This window comes from Schistocerca serialis, chromosome 7 (genome assembly GCF_023864345.2).
Source record: "Schistocerca serialis cubense isolate TAMUIC-IGC-003099 chromosome 7, iqSchSeri2.2, whole genome shotgun sequence".
NCBI classification, from domain to species: domain Eukaryota; kingdom Metazoa; phylum Arthropoda; class Insecta; order Orthoptera; family Acrididae; genus Schistocerca; species Schistocerca serialis.
The window spans coordinates 358,051,011-358,072,401 of NC_064644.1; the positions used below are offsets into that span (position 1 = coordinate 358,051,011).

At 43.8% G+C, this 21,391-nt stretch overlaps 1 protein-coding gene across 1 annotated transcript in view; it reads right to left on the reverse strand.

The window, feature by feature from the left end:
• The window catches only part of LOC126413089 (myrosinase 1-like), a 298,790-nt gene that overhangs the window by 205,631 nt on the left and 71,768 nt on the right, over positions 1-21,391 (reverse strand). Inside the window, exon 3 of the mRNA XM_050082984.1 lies at positions 19,926-20,060. Within this exon, the coding sequence (XP_049938941.1) occupies positions 19,926-20,060 (135 nt within the window). The remainder of the gene's footprint in view (positions 1-19,925; positions 20,061-21,391) is intronic.

Genomic DNA, 21,391 nt, shown 5'->3' on the forward strand with positions numbered 1-21,391 from the left:
CGCTGCCTGGTGAAACGTTGTTGTGATGCCTCGTGTAAGGAGGAGAAATGCGTACCATCACGTTTCCGACTTTGATAAAGGTCGGATTGTAGCCTATCGCGATTGCAGTTTATCGTATCGCGACATTGCTGCTCGCGTTGGTCGAGATCTAATGAGTGTTAGCAGAATGTGGAATCGGTGGGTTCAGGATGGTAATACGGAACGCCGTGCTGGATCCCAACGGCCTCGTATCACTAGCAGTCGAGATGACAGGCATCTATCCGCATGGCTCTAACGGATTGTGCAGCCACGTCTCGATCCCTGACTCAACAGATGGGGACGTTTGTAAGACAACCACCATCTACACGAACAAAAAAAATGGTTCAAATGGCTCTGAGCACTATGGGACTTAACATCTATGGTCATCAGTCCCCTAGAACTTAGAACTACTTAAACCTAACTAACCTAAGGACATCACACAACACCCAGCCACCACGAGGCAGAGAAAATCCCTGACCCGCCGGGAATCGAACCCGGGAACCCGAGCGTGGGAAGCGAGAACGCTACCGGACGACCACGAGCTGCGGGCTCTACACGAACAGTTCGACGACGTTTGCAGCAGCATGGCCTATGAGCTCAGAGACCATGGCTGCAGTTATCCTTGACGCTGCATCACAGAGAGGAGCGCCTGCGATGGTGTACTCAACGGCGAACCTGGGTGCACGAATGGCAAAACGTCATTTTTTCGGATGAATCCAGGTTCTGTTTACAGCATCATGATGGTCGCATCCGTGTTTGTCGATATCGCGGTGAACGCACATTGGAAGCGTGTATTCGTCATCACCATACTGGCGTATCACCCAGCGTGATGGTATGGGGTGCCATTGGTTACACGTCACCTCTTGTTCGCATTGACGGCACTTTGAACAGTGGACATTACATTTCAGATGTGTTACGGCCCGTGGCTCTACCTTTCATTCGGTCCCTGCGAAACCCTACATTTCAGCAGAATAATGCACGACCGCATGTTGCAGGTCCTGTGCGGGTCTTTCTGGATACAGGAAATGTTCGACTGCTGCCCTGTCCAGCACATTCTCCAGATCTCTCACCAATTGGAAACATCTGGCCAATGGTGGCCGAGCAACTGGCTCGTCACAATACGCCAGTCACTACTCTTGATGAACTGTGGTATCGTGTTGAAGCTGCATCGGCAGCTGTACCTGTACACTCAAGCCCCAGACGTATCAAGGCCGCTATTACGGCCAGATGGGGTTGTTCTGGGTACTTATTTCTCTGGATCTATGCACCCAAATTGCGTGAAAATTAATCACATATCAGTTGTAGTATAATATATTTGTCCAATGAATACCCGTTTATCATCTGCATTTCTTCTTGGTGTAGCAGTTGTAATGGCCAGTAGTGTACGTCTTTTACTGTCCCTGTTAATACATACCGACAAAACGAATATCGTACTACCCAAATTTTTGGCCGCATTATCGAATAAGCACGTAATATAACGGTTTTAAAAATCAGTTTGTTTGTAACCCACTCTTGCCCGCCCGGTTAGTTGTGCGGTCTAACGCAAGGCCTTACGGATTGGGCGCCTGGTCCCCGGCACGAATCCGTCCGGCGGACTTGTGTTGAGGTCCGGTGAGCCGACCAGTCTGTGGATGGTTTTTAGGCAGTTTTGCTTCTGTCTCGGTGAATGCGGGCTGGCTCCCCCCTCATTCCGCCTCGGCTACGCTATGTTGGCGATTGCTGCGCAAACAAGTTTTCCACGTACGCGTACACCACCATTACTCTACCACGTAAACGTAGGGGCTACACTCGTCTGGTGTGAGAGGGAGGGGGGGGGGGGGGGGGGGGGACCGGGTGTCGAACCGCACAATAACCCTGAAAGAGTGGTTTGGTGTCGGGCGGTGGAGGGTTGAAGTGGACTGCGTTAATCGTCGTGGGGTTGTGGTCCACTGCGGCTGTGGCGGGGATGGAGCCTCTCCGTCGTTTCTACGCCCCTGGTTAACATACGATACAATGCAAGCCACTCTTTCCGTCGACACTGGGCGCCGTGTGGAAGACTTGAGCAATATTTGTTTGGGCTGACTCCAGCTATACGTTGCAAAAACGAAGCTGCAAATATCTCCCGAAACAGCAGAGGCTATGGACCTGACGATTAAAAGAAGACACATACTGTAGATGTCAGAGTAATCGCAAACTCATACTGAAACCTGATATTAAAGAAAGAATAACTTGTTTGAATTTATAATAGTATCTTGTTAACAAACAACTAGAAATTAGTGCCAGTGTTCCCGGACAGATTGGGGAGAGGCAGGGGGGGGGGGCATAATTAGATTATTGCTACGTTTTGGTGACAACGGAATGACATATCCCCGAAATATCTGCGTCTCGTAATGTTCATTCATGAATGTAGCCTGCAAGTATGAGACACGAAAGACAGAAGAACATCAAATGTTTCAAATGGCTCTGAGCACTACAGGACTTAACATCTCAGGTCATCAGACCCCTAGACCTAGAACTACTTAAACATAACTAAGCTAAGGACAGCACACACATCCATGCCCGAGGCAGGATTCGAACCTGCGACCGCCGTATGTCGCACTGCGTGGAAAAAAGAAACGTGAAAAAGAACAATATTCGTTGAAATCTATATCTATATCTACATGGAAACTCTGCAAATCACATTTAACAGAGGGTTCATCGAACCACCTTCACAATTCACTATTATTCCAATCTCGTATAGCGCGCGGAAAGGATGAACACCCATACCTTTCCGTACGAGCTCTGATTTCCATTAATTTATCGTGGTGATCGTTCCGCCCTATGTTGGTCGGTGTCAAAAAAATATTTTCACATTCGGAGGAGAAAGTTGGTGATTGGAATTTCGTGATAAGATTTTGTCGCAACGAAAAACGCCTTTCTTTTAATGATTTCCAGCCCAAATCCTGTAGCATTTCTGTGACACTCTCTCCCATATTTCGTGATAATACAAAACGTGCTGATTCAAACAGAACCGTTTCACCAAAGATAATTACGTCAATAGGGACTTCACTTTCCAATTACGTCAGTGTGTAAAGCATTTTTCTTCTAACAATATAGTGGAGCAATATGGTCGTAAGATGACAAAGCGAAATTTGAAACAAAGTGGTTAATAGTCATATCTGACGAGGCTATGCATGTGAGTCTGATTACATTTAAAACACTCGTGAGTAAAGAAAAAAAAACAACAATACGCTTACGTAATACGGACTTTAATCGTTTCTTGAGAAGCGAGCTATCTGATGAATGAAATTTCACGTAATTAACAAAGGCTGATTACTGAATGAAGAACAGTATGTCGAAACTGTAGTTATATGATACTTTGGCATCTACTCACTCTTTTGCACACGCAGGCGGCTAAGACACTTTATTTTCTCCTTGGTGATCCAGAGTTAGCATACACAGAAACGGTTTAGTGCGAATAATAAATGAGCAATTTTTTTTCCTAGATAATGTAGACCTAAGCCGAATGCATGTCTTCATGGACTAGATAATCAAGTACGAGCAACGTTTCTGTTTGTTAATTAGCAACATTTAATGCTGCCAGTCAGGTTTTTTCCTTTTTTTTTAATTGGCGTAAGTAAATGTTGTTGCATAACAAACAAAACCATTGTTTTTACAGTCTCAGACTTTCAACAACCTTCTTATAATGGAAACAACAAAATTATAAGTGATTATTTGCTCGACAATATGCCTTTCCTGTTCTACTTTTATAGCAAATGTACAAGAAGGTGACAGTTTCATACATATTTGGTATTTCGGTATGTGCAGAAATGTTCATGAGGTGCACTTTTTCTTGCTTGACTATATCACTGCTAAAATTCTGTGCATATGGTACACTATGTCGGATACACCTATATTAATAATGTCTAGCAAGCAACAATTCGACTTCCACAAGCTGCAGTTACCACTGCGATTTCCGGAAAAATATACTCCCAGGCAGTTGTTATTAGACAAATAACGGAAAAAACTTACGATTATTAGATAGAGCTCTACGGTTGTGTATTTTGAACAAGCTTTCAATGGCGGTAACAGAGCAGCATCGTATAAGGTACTAAGGGAATTAGTCATCTATGAGAAGCTAAACCGGCCGGAGTGACCGAGCGGTTCTATTCGCTGGAACCGCCCGACCGCTACGGTCGCAAGTTCGAATTCTGCTTCGGGCATGGATGTGGTGATGTCCTTAGGTTAGTTAGGCTTAAGTAGTTCTAAGTTCTAGGGGACTGATGACCTAAGATGTTAAGTCCCATAGTGCTCAGAGCCATTTGAACCATTTGAGAAGCTAAGAAAGTTAGTTTCGTTATGAATGAAGGACACAAAGACGAAAGTAAAGGTGAGTAACAAACTGAACGAGTGCTCAAAAGTTTACAAATGGAATGAAACAGGGTGATCGTCTCTCCGCACTTAGCACTGCTTAGGACATCCTTTTAGAGATTTCCAATTACCTCAAGATTTGGAGTACGTGAAATCATTACGTTTACAAATCAACAGCACAAGCGGTTCTGTGGTACCAAGTACTGAGCTGAAAAACCGATACTGGCACTTTGTGAAGCCACCAAGAGCGGCAATGCAGTCGCTGACTCTGTCGATCGTACAGATGGCGAATACAGTCCTGGGATACGTTATTCCACGCCTGTTCGATGTACGCACGTAGTTGTGTAACAGTTGTCGGCTGACGAGCCGCTCGAGTAATTTCTCGTCCCATCATATGCCACACGTGCTCAATGGGAGATAAGTCCGTACGTCGTGTTCGCCAGGGAGGTTGCTGCTCGTCTTGCAGAGCACGTTAAGTTTCACGGGCAGTGTGTGGGCGAACATTATACTGTTCGAACAACACATCGTGCTGTTTGTGGCGAAATAACAATTTAATAAACTTTTGGAAACGTTTCCTCATTGTGTTTTTTAGAGATTTCTGTGCGTTGAAGTCATTTAGTAAATTTCGTGCTTTAGTTTTCAGCTGACGTTTCTTATTGTTTCTCGTGAAACCTTTCAGTAAAATTTTCATTCAGTGTTTTAATTTCATTGAGTGTTCCAGTGGCCGCTTGAATTTTTCGTTTTAGCTAAAAATTTTGTGAAGTTTTGTTGGTACTAGTATTAGCTGTGGTGTAATAGTATTAATCCAAGTAGTTGCTTTCTTAGCAGACGAAGAATTTCGAGACTGCTATTGTTAGTTCTATAAATAGTTTTACTGGTGTAACTGAACTTAGGTAACGTAGACGTATAGTTTTTTTTCAGTAAATGTAAAATTGTACCATGAGTGAGAAGTGTGGGCTCTGTCATAGGTTTGTGAGTAGTGGATTACAGTTACGGTGTGGGATTTGTTCAGAGTATTTTCATCGGGGGGGGGGGGGGGGGGGAGGAATTCAGTGGGGAAGCCAGTGGTCATTCTAGTGAGATCCTATCCTGGGAATGCAGAATCTGTAGTAGAAATAAGTTGATACAGGAGCAGAAGAGTAAGATCTGTGCCCTTCAGGTGCAGTTCCAATGCGCAAAGGAGGAACTAGATAGGTTGAGGAGGGTGAAGGGCGATGGGGAATGGGAACTGACAGATGACAAGAAGGCAGCTAGGAGGAGGAGGTATTCAGACAGTTATACTTTGCGTATATGCAACAGATTTGACCAACTATCAGAGATGAGTGGTTAGGAGCCTGTTGTAGCTGTAGATGTAGGGAACATACAGTAGTCCACAGCAGTTAGGAGACCTAGGTTAGTTGCAAACTCAAACAGAAAGAAGAAGGTTCTGCTGCTAGGTAGTTCGCACAGTAGAGGTGTGGGCCAGCAGTTGCAGGAAGTGTTGGGGAGGAAGTACCAGGTCACCAGCATTGTGAAGCCTAGTGCAGGGTTGGCTAAGGTGACTGAGAGCATAGGGGAGTTATGAAGGAATCTTACAAAGGAGGCTCAGGTAGTGATAGTGGGTGGAACAGGGAACAGTCTTGACAGGGACGGGGAATATGATGTAAGTGGTGACCTGGTAAAGATAGCTACTCAAACCGGTGGCAGTAATGTGCATTTCTGCAGCTGTTTCAGCGTCATAATCGGCCTCATCTTAGTGCAGCTGTTAAATGCGTTAATATGGGGCTGGGGAGGGTGCTGATGGCAGAGGGCATGGGTCACATTTCAGTGGTGCCAGTTGGGTCTATCAGTAGATCAGGTTTCGCTAGGCATGGCCTGCACCTCAATAGGTATGGGAAGTGGAGGCTGGCAAAGCTTATACGAGGGATGGAACTTTAGTAGTGGCAAATATTTAATTACAGCTCGTACAAAATAGTTACCTGTTTCAAAGTTTTACTGACCTTCAAAGTAGTCACCAGCATTGTGTATAACCCGTTGCCAGCGATGTGGAAGTCGTAGGATACTCTAAGCAGTGTCGGTTGTGTTGACAGTTCGAGCGGCGCGGGCTATTGCCCGACGAATTTGTAGCAGTTCTGAAGCGAAAGCCGTAAAGTGTTTCCTTCAGTTTAGAAATCTGGTTGAACTGACGAGGGCTTAACCGACCGCTTTCCAGGAAGAGGGGCCAGGGCTGTTCCTCAGCTAAGAAAAGAAGCTTGACGTGGTACCTTTTTATGTTTGACCGTGCCTTATTCTAGCATGTATTAGTTTGGTTTCCTGCTTCTGAAGAAGGCTAGATTACTCTAGCTGAAACCTGGGTAATTACCAGTAACAGTTCACAACTGAAGCGGATTTATGACATGTTAATTCATCACAGTTGCTGACAGGGCTGCAACATGTTAAAAATTCTTTGCATATATATAATGATAATAATCTCGTGTGGGTGAACTGCCTGGTGGACGCCACAGGGGAAACGGGGCCAACAGTTTAATGTGGAATGCAAACTACGTGTTGTTTCTGCCAACTCCTCACATCGTTGAGAGGAGAATGCTAGGTTAAAACTAAGACTAAAAAATCCATGGTCCGACCGACATTCGATCCCAGTATCTTTCAGTTTCCAGGCACACCCTTTATCCCTAGACCATTGTGTTGGACATATATACAGGTATTTCACCAGTAGATTTTACTGGGTGAGTTTTCGAGGATCAAAATATGTGACATAAACGGCTGTATCTTCTGATTGCATTGATTTAGAAGCTTAAATTTTTTTACACCGCCAAGGAACCGCAGACCTTAGTATGTGAAAAATTTCAACTTGACACCTCTGGCAGTTCCTGACAACAAGCTGGTCTCAGCAGTCGGAAAAACAAGCGGGCGGACAATAAAGTGATCCTGTAAGCATTGTGTTTTACCGATTGAGGTACGAAACAGTAAAAACTAATGAGAGGGGTACAATAATGATTATATCCGCTCATATATACGTACGTGCACATGCTGACGATTATGCACTTTTGGCGCCGGCCGTGGTGGCCAAGCGGTTAAAGGCGCTACAGTCTGGAACCGCGCGGCCGCTACGGTCGCAGGTTCGAATCCTGCCTTGGCCATGGGTGTGTGTGACGTCCTTAGGTTAGTTAGGTTTAAGTAGTTCTAAGTTCTAGGGGACTGATGACCTAAGATGTTAAGTCCCATAGTGCTCAGAGCCATTTGAACCTTTTTTTTTTAGTATTTGTTTTTGTAATTCAAATATATATATATATATATATATATATATATATATATATATATATATATATATAATTCCCGGAAATCAGTTGCAACAATTATGCATATAATAAGTTGTTGAAAGTCGTTTGTCGTGGAAAAACTGGCGACTTCGAACATCATTATGTTTTCCGCAAACAAAGTTGTATTTCACAAATGTTATTAATTATCTTCATAATGTTAAACGATATTTCGAAACGAATTCGTATAGCGTAAGTCAAACGTTCGAATTAGAATAGAGACACCACGAACACAAATTTGCTGTGGCAGGTATGAAATATAAACTCTGTTACTCGCTCGTTACACTTGAAGGACAGATGTTGAATGGGCCGAAACGAGCCCCCGCATAACAGCGTAGTTGCGTGCTAACTTCGAAAGAAGGTAGATGCGGTCCCTAGCGCAACTTATAACATCGTCGAAAATCAGTGCGGACGGGAGAGCTTTGGTACACCCTGTTAAAAAAATAAGGGAAAAATGGAGGCGGTACAATTGGAGAGCGATCCGCCTTCACCAACATGCATAAGCAATTCATTAAAAAAAGTTGCATGGAGCGAGATTCGATCCGGCGACCTTCGGATAACGAACCCGAGCGCTTACCGCTGCGCCACGACGCTGTAGAAAATCGTTAATCGTAGAGAGTATTTCACCGCAACGGTTTCTTTTAGCTGTCGATTTTCTCGACAACGGCTCAGAAGTGCATCTTGGTGCTTTGCCACATTACACCTTTGGCCATGAGCTTTAATTGTGCGCAGTATGAATCGAATCTGAATTTCACAATTGGCGGCCTCCCCTTGTAAGTTCTAGGGGACTGATGACCTTAGAAGTTAAGTCGCATAGTGCTCAGAGCCATTTTTTATGCAATTTTGGCAAGTTATACGAACAACCACAAAGACATGAATGAAATAATGGAGGCAGGAGGAGCTAAAATGTACACTGATGAATCAAAACATTACGAGCACTGCCCACCGCGACGTTGGTTGCCGCCTGGTGACATTGCGGCCAAGTGACCTGGTAATAAAAGTACGTAAGCGGAGCAGATACGGACGGGGGATGACCCTAACGAAGATGTGGGCTGCAAACGGGGAAATCCATTGAGATAAGCGACTGTGACAAAGGGCAGATTATTATTGCGCGGAGCCTGTGGACGAATATCTCAAAAGCGGCGAAGCCGTGTGCTACTGTCGTAAGCCTCTGCGGAAAAAGATAGGACAGTGAAACTACCACTAGGCGCTTAACAGGTGGACTCCCACGACTCTTCACAGAACGTACAGTTCGGAGGCTTGTCTGCTCTATAAAGTAGGATAGACAACGATCTGTGGCATCTCTGCCGAAAGAGCACAATGCTGGTGCACGAACGAGTATTTCAGAACACGCCATTCAGCGTACATTGTTGAACATGGAGCTCTGCAACAGACCACCCCTACGTAATCACAAGCTGACCCAACGACATCGTCAATTACGATTGCAGTGAATTCGGGATCTTGAGGATTCGACCGTAGATCATTGGAAATGTGTTGGCTCTTAGGCTGAATCACATTTTTACTACACTGGGTCGATGGTCGTCTTCACAAACGCCATCATCGAGATGAATAGAGTCTCGAAACGTGCAGCGCGCCAGTATTATGCTATGGGAGACATTCTCCTACGCTTTCATGTCACCTGTGTTAGTAATCGAAGACACGCTGACAGCTGCGAACGATCTGCATCCCTTCATGCTTGTTGCCTTCCCTGATGGCAATGTCATCTTTCGGCAGCATTATTCTCCGTGTCTCGGAGCAAAAACCGTGCTACAGTGGTTTGAGGAGCGTTCTAGTGAACTCACGTTGATGTCTCGGCGACCAGTTTGCCTGATTTAAATCCTGTGTGGATCGCTATACGGTGCCATCATCGTGTACGTAAATCAGCGGCTCGTTGTTTATGCGAATTACATGACTTGTGTCTAGACATCCAATGTCACATGCCTCTAAAAAGCTACCAATAAACTGTCGGATCACTGATACATAGGATCAGTGTTGTATTTCGCTCCAAAGACGGACAAATACGCTATTAAGCAGATGGTCATAATATTTTGCCTCATCAATGCACATACGTTAAACGATAATAAGTCAAAACAAAAGGTAATAACCAATTCCAAGGGTAGAACAACATATCTTCTGCAGGACTCTGATAAAGGTGCTTCCTTTATATAGGTGTCCTTAGTACCAATGGTAACAGTAAGAGACAATGTATTACAGAAAGGATACGAGCAGGAAATAGAGTCTATTATGCGAACTTATAGGTATTTAAGAATTTTCTAATTACAAGAACAACAAAATTATGAATACGACCAGTTTTTACATATGAGTCAGAAATATGGGCAATGACGACAGAAGATTTAAACAACCTAAGGGCATTTAAAATATAAATCATTAAAACCATGAGGACCTGTCAGAGAGCAAGAGAGTTTGAAAGTAAGACGCAACCATGAACTACAACAGTTTATACACGTGAAAGTTATAGCAAAATTTATGAAGTTTCAGAGAACTGTAGGCGATGGGATACAAAAACTAATAATGAAAGACAGATTGTAATCCACCACAAGGAAAGGATAACCAAGAGGGAAATGGCTATGCAATGTGTTGGCTGACTTCACTGAGATGAAGATCCGAGGGCGGAAGAGAAAAGCAGGGAGCGGATATGTATGCAGACACTTTTTCTAGGAGATCAAGGCCCACGGGAGGCTGTAGTGCGAAAGAAGAAGCTCCAGCTATAGATCTGCCCAAATAATTATCTGTTCATATTCCACATAATTTACAGTAACTGATCTTACTAGACTGTTTAAAGTCAGTACGCGTCAAGAACGTGTCCTAAAAGCTGTTGATATAACTACTGTCATTCAAAAGAGAATAATCAGACCAAAAAAGATTAACAGTGAATTTTAAAATGCCAGTGAGTATTTGGACGCTTATTAGTGATAAGTGAGAAACTTACGACATTAACACACACATACACACACGCTTGTAACTCGCCAAAGAATCAAATTTCAGTAGAAAAATAAAAACCACAATTACAGCACGACGTGTCCTTGAAGGAAATCTCCAGAAATAAAATTTCTATGTATTATGAGGAACCGACACTTTCAGTTCTATCTTGTAAAACTGTTGTTGCATACCAATGAAGGACCTCTCTACACTATAAGGAAGCAAACAAAGAAAACGCTAAACCAGTACGATCCTAAACTTGATGGTCTCGCGTGTTAATTAAGAACTTAAAATTTATTTACAAGAAAAGTTATCAGAGAAACACTACTGACAATATGTTTAATCTGGAACATCTCTACGTGAACATACGAATTTCCAGAAACATCATCGTTTTTCTTATCCTCAATTTTTTCTTATTTATGTTAAGTTTGTTAGTTATTGTTCTTCGTACATGTATTTGAGAGTTTTGAAAGCAGGGATCCTCTATCAGTGCAGATTACATGATTACAATCAGTACTTAGTTTTTTCGCATGTAACAAGTCAACACCCTCATCATGCTGAAGTAATAATGGCAACTCTCAAGTAACAAGCTATTGTAGCTTCTCACTGTAACCCAGTCGATACATGTCTACATCTCATATGGAAATCGCACAATGTTTAAAATTTCCGATTCGGTGTACAGCACTTCTTTCAATCCTATGTCTGCGAATTTAACATTTCTAGGTAAAATCAGACATTGTGCTATGAAGAAATTAGTTGGCTTGCACCAAGCTTATGTGGAAGCAGGAGAACATGCAAACATTTTTTAATGAATGTGATGTATTGCTGTTTGCGAAAACTGCAACATTTGGAGCTGGAGAATACCGTGAGTGACAATGAGCTCCTCGTACAAGCCTTGAAGGCCCAATGGACGTCTACCGCCGCCGTGTCATTCTCTGCCCTTCGGTCTCCTGACGATGCGGTGTGGAGGGGCATGTGGTCAGAACAGCGCTCTTCAGTCGTTTTCCCGGCTTTCCAAACCATGCAGCTGCTCTTTCTCATTGAAGTAAATCCTCAGTCTGCATCACAAGCCTTAGGGTACCTGGCACCAGTGCTTCCCACCAGCCAAAAATCCTTGGCACCACCAGTAATCTACATCTACATCCACGTGATTACTCTGCTATTCACAATAAAGTGCCTGGCAGAGGGTTCAATGAACCACCTTCATGCTGTCTCTTTACCGTTCCACTCTCGAACGGCACACGGGAAAAATGAGCGCTTAAATTTTTCCGTGCAGGCCTGGTTTCTCTTATTTTATCGTGATGATCGTTTCTCCCTATGTAGGTGGGTGCCAACAGAATGTTTTCGCAATCGGAGGAGAAAAATGGTGATTGAAATTTCATGAGAAGATCCCGTCGCAACGAAAAACGCCTTTGTTTTAATGATTGCCACTCCAATTCACGTATCATGTCTGTGACACTATATCCTCTATTTCTCGATAATACAAAAGGAGCTGCCCTTCTTTGTACTTTTTCGATGTCATCCGTCAGTCCCACCTGATGCGGATCCCACACCGCACAGCAATACTCCAGAATAGGGCGGACAAGCATGGTGTCAGCAGTCTCTTTAGTAGACCTTATACTGTTCTGCCAATGAATCGCAGTCTTTGGTTTGCTCTACCCACAATATTATCTATGTGATCGTTCCAATTTAGGTTATTTTTAATTGTAATCCCTAAGTATTTAGTTAAATTTACAGCCCTCAGATTTCTGTGACTTATCGCGTAATCGAAATTTAGCTGATTTCTTTTAGTACTCATGTGAATAACTTCGCACTTCTCTTTATTCAGGGTCAATTGCCACTTTTCGCACCATACAGATATCTTATCTAAATCATTTTGCAAGTCGTTTTGATCATCTGATGACTTTACAAGACGGTAAATGACAGCATCATCTGCAAACAATCTAAGATGGCTACTCAGATTGTGTCCTATGTCGTTAATATAGATCAGGAACAATAGAGGGCCTATAATACTTCCTGGGTCGTCGAATTTCAAACATTTACACTAACCACACAGCTACGGAGATAGACACTGTGAGTGATCGGATCATCAAAGCTGGAGACCGCATAGCAGAAAGAATCTCCTGTATTGCAAGCATAATAACATATGACAGATGAAGAAATAAGGACATCAGCGCAGGCAACATTCCTCAATACAAGAAATCTGCCGATATTAAATATAGGCCTCAGCTTCAGAAAGAAGTTTTTATGAATGTGCGCATGGAATACAATATTGTCTGGAAGTGAACCAAGAACAGAGAGAAAATCGAAAAGGAAGAGACACAAATCGCTTGTGATGCTATGTGCAGAAGTGATTCCCCGCAGAATTACCAGTGCAAGGAACGTGTGGGAAACAATTACTACAAGAGGGACAAAATAATAGAACATGTTATGGGACATCAGAAAATAACTCTCATTTTGTTATAGGAAGCCGTAGAAGATAAAACCAGCAGGGGAAGTCCGTGAATGGAGTATACACACACTGCTCAGCACAGTTAAAGGGCCACGTTTTCGAAAGTGTCTCCGATTGCGTTGCAGAATTTTGAAATTTAGCGCGAAGGTGCCTCCGACCTTGCTCTGTAATGTTCGATGAGCTTGGCGCCCTACGACGTCACCCTCGGGCTCGGCGATGCCTCAGACAGCAAGGTGTCGACAGATGAGGAAGAAAGGTCAGAGCCCAGAAGTTCATGTGAGGTGCAAGGTAGGTTAATGACGTCACACTGGCACTAAATACCATCATAATTCTGGTTAATACCACCGTGGACGTGTCACACGATGGGAAGTTCAGCAGGCTCCCCCTTACCCACGTCTCTGTTATGGAGGTCAGCATAGCGATGGCCGGAGTTGTAACATGCGCTTTTCTTATGGGCGGCCGAGGAAAACATTTCGCACGCACCGTCACTCCGCATTGACGAGAAACGAACTTAGGGGATGGCATAAGAGGTGTCAATAAACCACTCCTCCCCTTGGGCCGTTGATTCCCACAAATTTTGCGATCTAAAACTGCGGTTTGCAGTGCGATGAAAAACAGGAAAATGTTCTTGACAGCCTTTGACACTGCAGACACTCTCAGTATGATTCAGCCTTGCTCTAATGACAATCGTGGGTCTACAGCCGCATTGAATGTAATCGCAGCCCTTTGGAATGTAATATACAGGACATAAAATCCCGTATGAGGCCTGCGATCATTTTTAAGTAAATAGTTGGCAATCAGTGCTGTACAATCGCAATAAAGTCATTAGATGTTCGATTTTATTAGAACATCTTACTCGTTTCGGGATTACACCCATCTTCAGACAACACAAACTTCAACTCCTTCCTATCCAACCAGGCGTACACCATTGACAACTCAAAGAAAGTGTCGATTAACGTATGGCTCTAATGGTTCAAATGGCTCTGAGCACTATGGGACTTAACATCTGTGATCATCAGTCCCCTAGAACTTAGAACTACTTAAACCTAACTAACCTAAGGACATCACGCACACCCATGCCCGAAGCAGGATTCGAACCTGTGACCGTAGCGGTCACGCGGTTCCAGACTGAAGCGCCTAGAACCGCACGGCCACACCGGCGATTAACGTATGATTATAACTGCGACAGAATCAGTCTTGAAGCATGACCTTTGGAGTGTAGCCCCACCACTATTTTCCGAAATTTAAACGTGATCCGAAGTAGCAAAGGCTTTTTATCCTTTTTCAGCCCTCCTGTGGCGTGAGCACTGGTTGGTTGGTTGGTTGGTTTGGGGAAGGAGACCAGACAGCGTGGTCATCGGTCTCATCGGATTAGGGAAGGATGGGGAAGGAAGTCGGCCGTGCCCTTTCAGAGGAACCATCCCGGCATTTGCCTGGAGTGATTTAGGGAAATCACACTGGTGGGGAGAGGGGAAGTGGAAGGGATGTGATATTGACACAAGCGTGAATAAGACAGCAAAGGGTCCCTCTCAGAAACTCCAGTTACCGAATTGGAGGGTTTTAGGGGAATCTTTGCCGTTTTATTCAAGCATGTGCCCCCCCCCCTCCCCCTTAGTGATCACAAGACAGGAGGTTGAGAAATAGGAGGGCTGAAAAATCATAAACACCCTTCACAGCTTGGGATCACTTTCATATTTCATAAAATAGTTTTGAACGCTCCATCCTGTACATCAGAGTAAAAATTACAGTCGCGCTACACTCCAAAGGGACGCGACCACGTTCAGTGCGGTCGCCTGCCCACGATGTCGTTAGAGAAGGGCTGAATCGCCCTGGGGGTGTGTAAGGTTAACGTCTTGCTGTTGCTCATTGAGCTGAGAACTGTCGTTTTAGATCGCAAAATGCATGGGAATCAACACTCCAGGAGAAGGTGTGGTTTCATTCAAACCTTTATGGCATCTCCTCATGTCGATAAGGAGCGGCGGTGTGTCTGAAATGTATTCCTCAGCCGTCAATAAAAAAATTGCTTACTTTCAATGCTGGGTGTCGTGATTCTAACCTCCATCGCACAGGTATCAAAAGCAAGGGTGAAATGTGGGTAAGAAGGGGTGTCACGACGCTTCTATCGTGAGTCACTTCCAAGGTGGCGTTGGGCAGAATTGTGCTCAAATTAGGTACCAGTGTGACAACACTAACCCATCTTACATTCCACACTAATTTTTTTCTCATATGTGGCCATCTTGCTTTTTAAACCATCACCTAGCCCGAGGGCTACTCTGCAGGGCGCTACGCTTTTGTACAATTACAGCGGAAGGTTATAGGCACGTTTGAGTCAAATTTCAAACCAGCGTCGCAGTGGGGTACAATCTCGGGGTTTCGAAAAAAATAACCCTTTAATTGCGCTGCGGAACGTATCTAGTAAATAATTTACAACGTTGGGTAAACAAGTTGGAACGAAATGGAAAGTGGTTCCTACTAGCACCAAACCACTCACAAAACAAATGACGCACAACTTAAAAAAAACACAAAGCAAAAATTTTAGCGCTATAGATAGCAAGAAGCAATATATTATTTGTTCAGAAAGGAGAAATTACGATCTCTGCCACATTTGGGCAAGGAAAGAATTCACTGGCGACAAAAATTTGTATCAAGGCCAGGACCCGAATCCTGCTTACTATTTATCTGCAACCCCTCTCACTGAAAGCAATACAAATTGTACAGAATTATCAGTATCATTAATTTGTAGTTCTGGAACGCCATACCGGGCCGTGCAATACACGCTCTGTACCTTGGACCTCCGGCACTACAGCTGTTTCCTGCTGCTGTCGCCGAAACGAATTACAGAAGCGTTATATTCAAACTGTCGGTCATCGCTTATATATGTTCAGTATATTACTTGATGAGCACAAACATATAAGCCGGCTGGAGTGGCCGTGCGGTTCTAGGCGCTACAGTCTGGAGCCGAGTGACCGCTACGGTCGCAGGTTCGAATCCTGCCTCGGGCATGGATGTGTGTGATGTCCTTAGGTTAGTTAGGTTTAATTAGTTCTAAGTTCTAGGCGACTGGTGACCTCAGAAGTTAAGTCGCATAGTGCTCAGAGCCATTTGAACCACAAACATATAATTTTAGACCTATAATTAGCTGAAACTACACTGATGAGACAAAACGTTATGACCCCCTGCTCAAGAACTTATTGGTCCGTCTATTGCACCTAATACAGCAGCGATTCCTCGTAGCATAGACTCGGCAAGTACATGGTAGGCTTCCGGAGGTTTATCCTAATTTCACGCAGTTCCCGTAAATTATGGACTGGTGGTTTGTAGGCGCCTAGCTGGCTCCCGGTAACGTACCAGATGTGTTCCACCTGCTTCAGAAAGGTGCATTTAGTGCCTTAGACATCAACGCGAAATCTCCATCCTGTTCAGTGAACCCATGTAGGACCTTATGACACGGATAGTTATCCTGATGGAAAATCCCAATGTCCTCGGGAAACACATCATGAATGAAGGGATCCAAGTGGACTGCAATAAAGCTCACATCGTCCACAACTGACATGGTGCCTTCGACTACAGCCACAGGTCCCATAGAAGCTCAAGTGAACGTCACCCCATGACACAAAACTACCCTCGCCGATCTGCTGCATGTTTTGAGCAGTCGACGTTTCCGACAAGACGTGCGACATCGTGTAACATGAAGGTATTTCGTCCGACCATGCTACACGTTTCCATTGATCTACGGTCCAGTGTCAATGATCCTGTGTCCTATGAAGCTGCAATTGAAGATGTCGTTGGGTCAACATGGAAACACATAGCGGACGTTAGCTGTACAGCCCCATGTTCATCAATATATGCTGCATATGAGCCTGCACCAGCATTGTATTCTGTCATGAGAACTGCCACACATCGCCTCCTATCCAGCAATACAGAGCCGGAAAGCTTTCGACCTCAAAGTCCTGTGATGAGCTGCGGACGTCCAACATGTTGCTGGCGGTTTCACCATCCTTCAACAAATATGTGGCTCCTCACGACTATAGTATGGTAACAGCTGACCAGATTCTCTGTTTCCGAGGTGATAATTCCCAGGCAACAGCCATAACACTCTGGCCTTTGTGAAAATCGCTGCTGTAAGTGGATTTCGGTACTCGTGGTCTGTACCGTCGCTAGTATGGTTACCCATTCGTCTCTGCACCGCCTCACGTACCCTCAACTCCACTACGGGACACTTAATTGCGCGGCGGGATTGTTCAGAAAGTTTTGGCTCATCTACACTACATCTGCACCATTATCCTGCCGTTCATAGCAAAGTGATTGGCAGAGGATTTTCGGAACTACTTTCAGACGATTGCTCGATCGTTCCTCAGTCGAATGACACATAGTAAAAATGAACACCTGAATTTTTCCGTGCGATCTTTGTTTTCTCTTATTTTATTATGACGGTCATTTCTCACTATGTAAGTGAGAGTCAACCAAATATTTTCACATTCGGAGCAGGCAGTTGGTGGTTGAAAATCTATGAAAGGATCTCGCCTTGTTTTAGTGATTGCCACCCCCAATCACGTATTATATGCGTGAAACTATCTCCTCAGTTTCGCGATAACACAAAACGAGCTGCCCTTCTTTGAAGTTTTTGCATGTCTTGCGTCAATGTTATCTTGTAAGAATCCCACACCACTCATAAATACTCTAGCAGAGGACGGACAAGCGCAGTGAAGGAAGTCTTCGTAGCATATCTGAAAGTGTTCTACCTATAAAACGTAGTCTTTGCTTCGCCTTCCCCACAAAATTTTCTACGTCTTACTTCCATATTAAGTTATTCGTAGTCGTAATTGAATCGTATAACACAAATTTAATGCATTTTTTGTACTCATGTGCAAGGTTTCACATTTTTTTGTTATTCAGAGTCAATTTTCACTTTTCGTGCCATACAGATATCTCCTCTGAAATATTCTGTAATTCGTATTCATTTTCCGGTGACATCACTAGACGGTCAACTGCAAATAATATAAGAGGGCTGTTTACAATCCCTCCCGAATTGTTTATGTAGATTAGAAACAGCAGAGGGACTTTAACACCTCCTGTGGATCGCCGGACATACGTAATTTCTGTTTCACTCGACGACTTCCCGTCAGTTGCTACGAACCCAGGCTGTCATAGCTGAGACGATAATCCAAGGACATGCAATTTGATTAGAAGCCATTTGTGAGGAGCGGTGTCAAAAGCCTTCTGGAAATATGGACATATGGAATCAACCTGACGTGCCCAGTCAATAGTACTCATTACTTCGTGTGAATGAAGAGCCACTCGTGTTTCAAAATACGATATTTTCTGAAACCGTGACGTGTAAGAGCCAACAAATCGTTTCTTCTTCGAGGTATTTGATAATGTTCCAAGACGGCACATGTTCCAGAATGTTACTGCAGATTGATGTCTTTGATATGAGTTTGTAATTCAGCGTTGACTCCTATTTCCTTTCTTGTGTATTGGTGCGCTCTGCGCAACTTTTGCAATCCTTAGATACGAATCTTTCGTCGGGCGAGCGTTGTACAAAGTCCTTAAATATCGAGCTATTTCATCAGCATACTCTGAAAGGAACCTAACTGGTATACAATTTGGACCAGAAGACTTTATTTAGTGACATAAGCAGCATCGCTACACCAAGGGTATATACTTCTAAAATCTGCAGTTTGTGAGCTGTTCTTGACATTAATTCTGGAATATTTACTGCACCCCTCTTTGGTGATGAAATTTCGGAAAAACATGTTGAGTAAATCCGCTTTGGTGGCGCTGTCATCGGTAGCATTAGCAGCTCCTGTTGTAATTTACATACGACCAGAATCTCTTTGGATTTTCGCCAGATTCTGCAACAATGTTCCACTTTGGTAAGTGTTAAAAGCGCCTCGCATGAAGGTCTGTATTAATTTTCGAGCTTCTATAAAACATTACGAATCTTGAAAATTTTGTTTACTTTTAAATTTGGCATGCTTTATAGTTGCTTCTCCAACAGTTTTCTGTCCTGTTTTGTGTACCTTCGGTCCATGAGGAATGATTTTGTAACCTTGAAACAGTAGTTATTTATGGAAAATGCACATATTAATGTGTATTACACTATCTACGTTCGTTGACGGGACTCGCGCACAGATAGAATGAAATCACGAGACGAACGAGACTAAGCTAGCAGTAAAGAATTTAAATATCCAGGAAACGATTTGTATGCGTTAACGGAGGCACAGAAGTGATGAGACGTATAAAGCAATATATAATCGGCTAGGAATCTTCTGGAAAAGCCGTTACTCAGTGTTGAGTGGATATGATGTCCAACAGTCCAACACGAATAATGACCCCAGGGTGCCACACCTCCTCACCACCCCTGTAGAGTTCAACATGTGTATGTGTTTCAGGTCTACTTGGTGACGTACTGAACTGCCCAAGAAGTTCCGTATCCAGCTATGGAACAGAAGGTGCAAAATGTCTATTAAACTCGACAAAAACCACAGTTAATGTATTCCTGTGGATGCGAAGCCCCATTGGCCATTCGGGATGACATGACACAATATTAGAGGGCACTAAATAGCCTTATTCACTTGTCTCTATTCTGTGCGCCTGGGCAAAAATTGTTCCTTCGTCTTGAGTCATGTAGACAAGAATTACAAATCACAGTATAATTTTATTTGCAATGATGTATTTGTGTATGGGATCAGACTGAAGTAAAAGTCTGTCTTTGGATAGTGTGTGACAAATCCTCGAAATCTAAAATTATTTTTGTTAATTTCGCGCACTTGATTTGCATCTACCTCCGTGGAAGAAGAAAGGTTGCTGTTAGAAATTCAAAATAACTTAGTATTACAAAATTATTTTATCCAGATAGTAAAGTCTGTTGAGGTAGTTTGTCTTACCATAGGCTCAATTCCATTGGCAATCAGCAGGTCGATTAGTTTGTTGTAGTATTCCACGCCCAATGGGTTGACTTGACTGACGTCACCCAAGGGGAGTACCCGTGCCCAGGAAATGGAGAAACGGTAAATGTCAACCTGAAACAATAACATTGACGTTCGTAGTTCTGCTTTAATGCAGTACAATTACAACCGCCAAAAAATAAAATTATATAACTACACAGGTCTGCAAAACTCTAAGGCAGATGTAACTTTCTCATGATGTCACTGCCAAAAAACACGCTCGATGAAACTTGACCGTGCATAGAAAGAACAGTATAGCACAGCAGGCTATGAGCACTATGGGACTTAACATCTGAGGTTATCAGTCCCCTAGAACTTATAACTGCTTAAACAAAACTAGCCTAAGGACATCACACACATCCATGCCCGAGGCAGGATTCGAACCTGCGACCGCAGCCGTCGCGCGATTCCGGACTGAAGTGCCAGGAACCGCTCGGTCACCGCGGCCGGCGCACAGCAGGCAATAGAACTCATTAAGCATTTTGACGAACAGAAATGACACTGTTATTCAAGGACAATAATTATACTCAAGTCACCGCGATTTATGATGGTCCCCTGGACATTACAAAACGCTGGACATGGATCTTAATAGGATGCGTGATTACCGAAAAGGGCAGTGCATGCGGTGACCGTACCTAACGGTTACTGCTAGTGTAGTTGCTCTTCTAAACAGTTCCATTCGAGCAAACCAGTTGCGTTTTTAATTGCACTTACTTGTCCTTCAGGTATTTGAGCTATGCACTGCTCTGCCTAAAAAGCGTAATCATAGGGTAAAGCCGCACACGTCTGCTTTCATCCCCCGCAGCTAATTCGCTGCAAATAATAAGCTGCTGCTACGATCGTTCAGTTAAATAGTCTGTGCACTGGCTAAAATTGCGATTTAATAAAATACCCACAAATACAAAATAAAACTTAAATGAATACTTTAATAACATGGGTTCTGCTCTAATGTTTGTAATTGATGTAGACTACAGAGAATTAAGTGGAATAATAATCAAAATATCCACGGGTGTACTGCCGGTCTACAGTGTCCAACGGGCACAATATTTCGGCGATCAAACATGTCGCCATCATCAGGTGAACTGACGGACTGAGCTCCTGTGAACGTGCCGGCACGGAGATCCGTACGCTATGGTTGCTCAAAGGGAACTGGGTTCGGTCGCGGCGGCGGCCGATTTAAATACCCTCCGCCCGCAGCGCGCTCCTTCCGCCGTTCGCTCCCCGCGCCATGATCGCACGGTGGAACAGATTGCGGCGGCGTCTGAGATGACGTCGGTGTGATGGCTCTGTCCGCCGTGGTCGTCACAACTATACGTTTGCTCGATTTACTCTTGATTAACCCAATCGCTGGTTCCCAAGCCTTGCTAAGATTATAGCCACAGTCACGGTTTATGAGGTCGTCATTG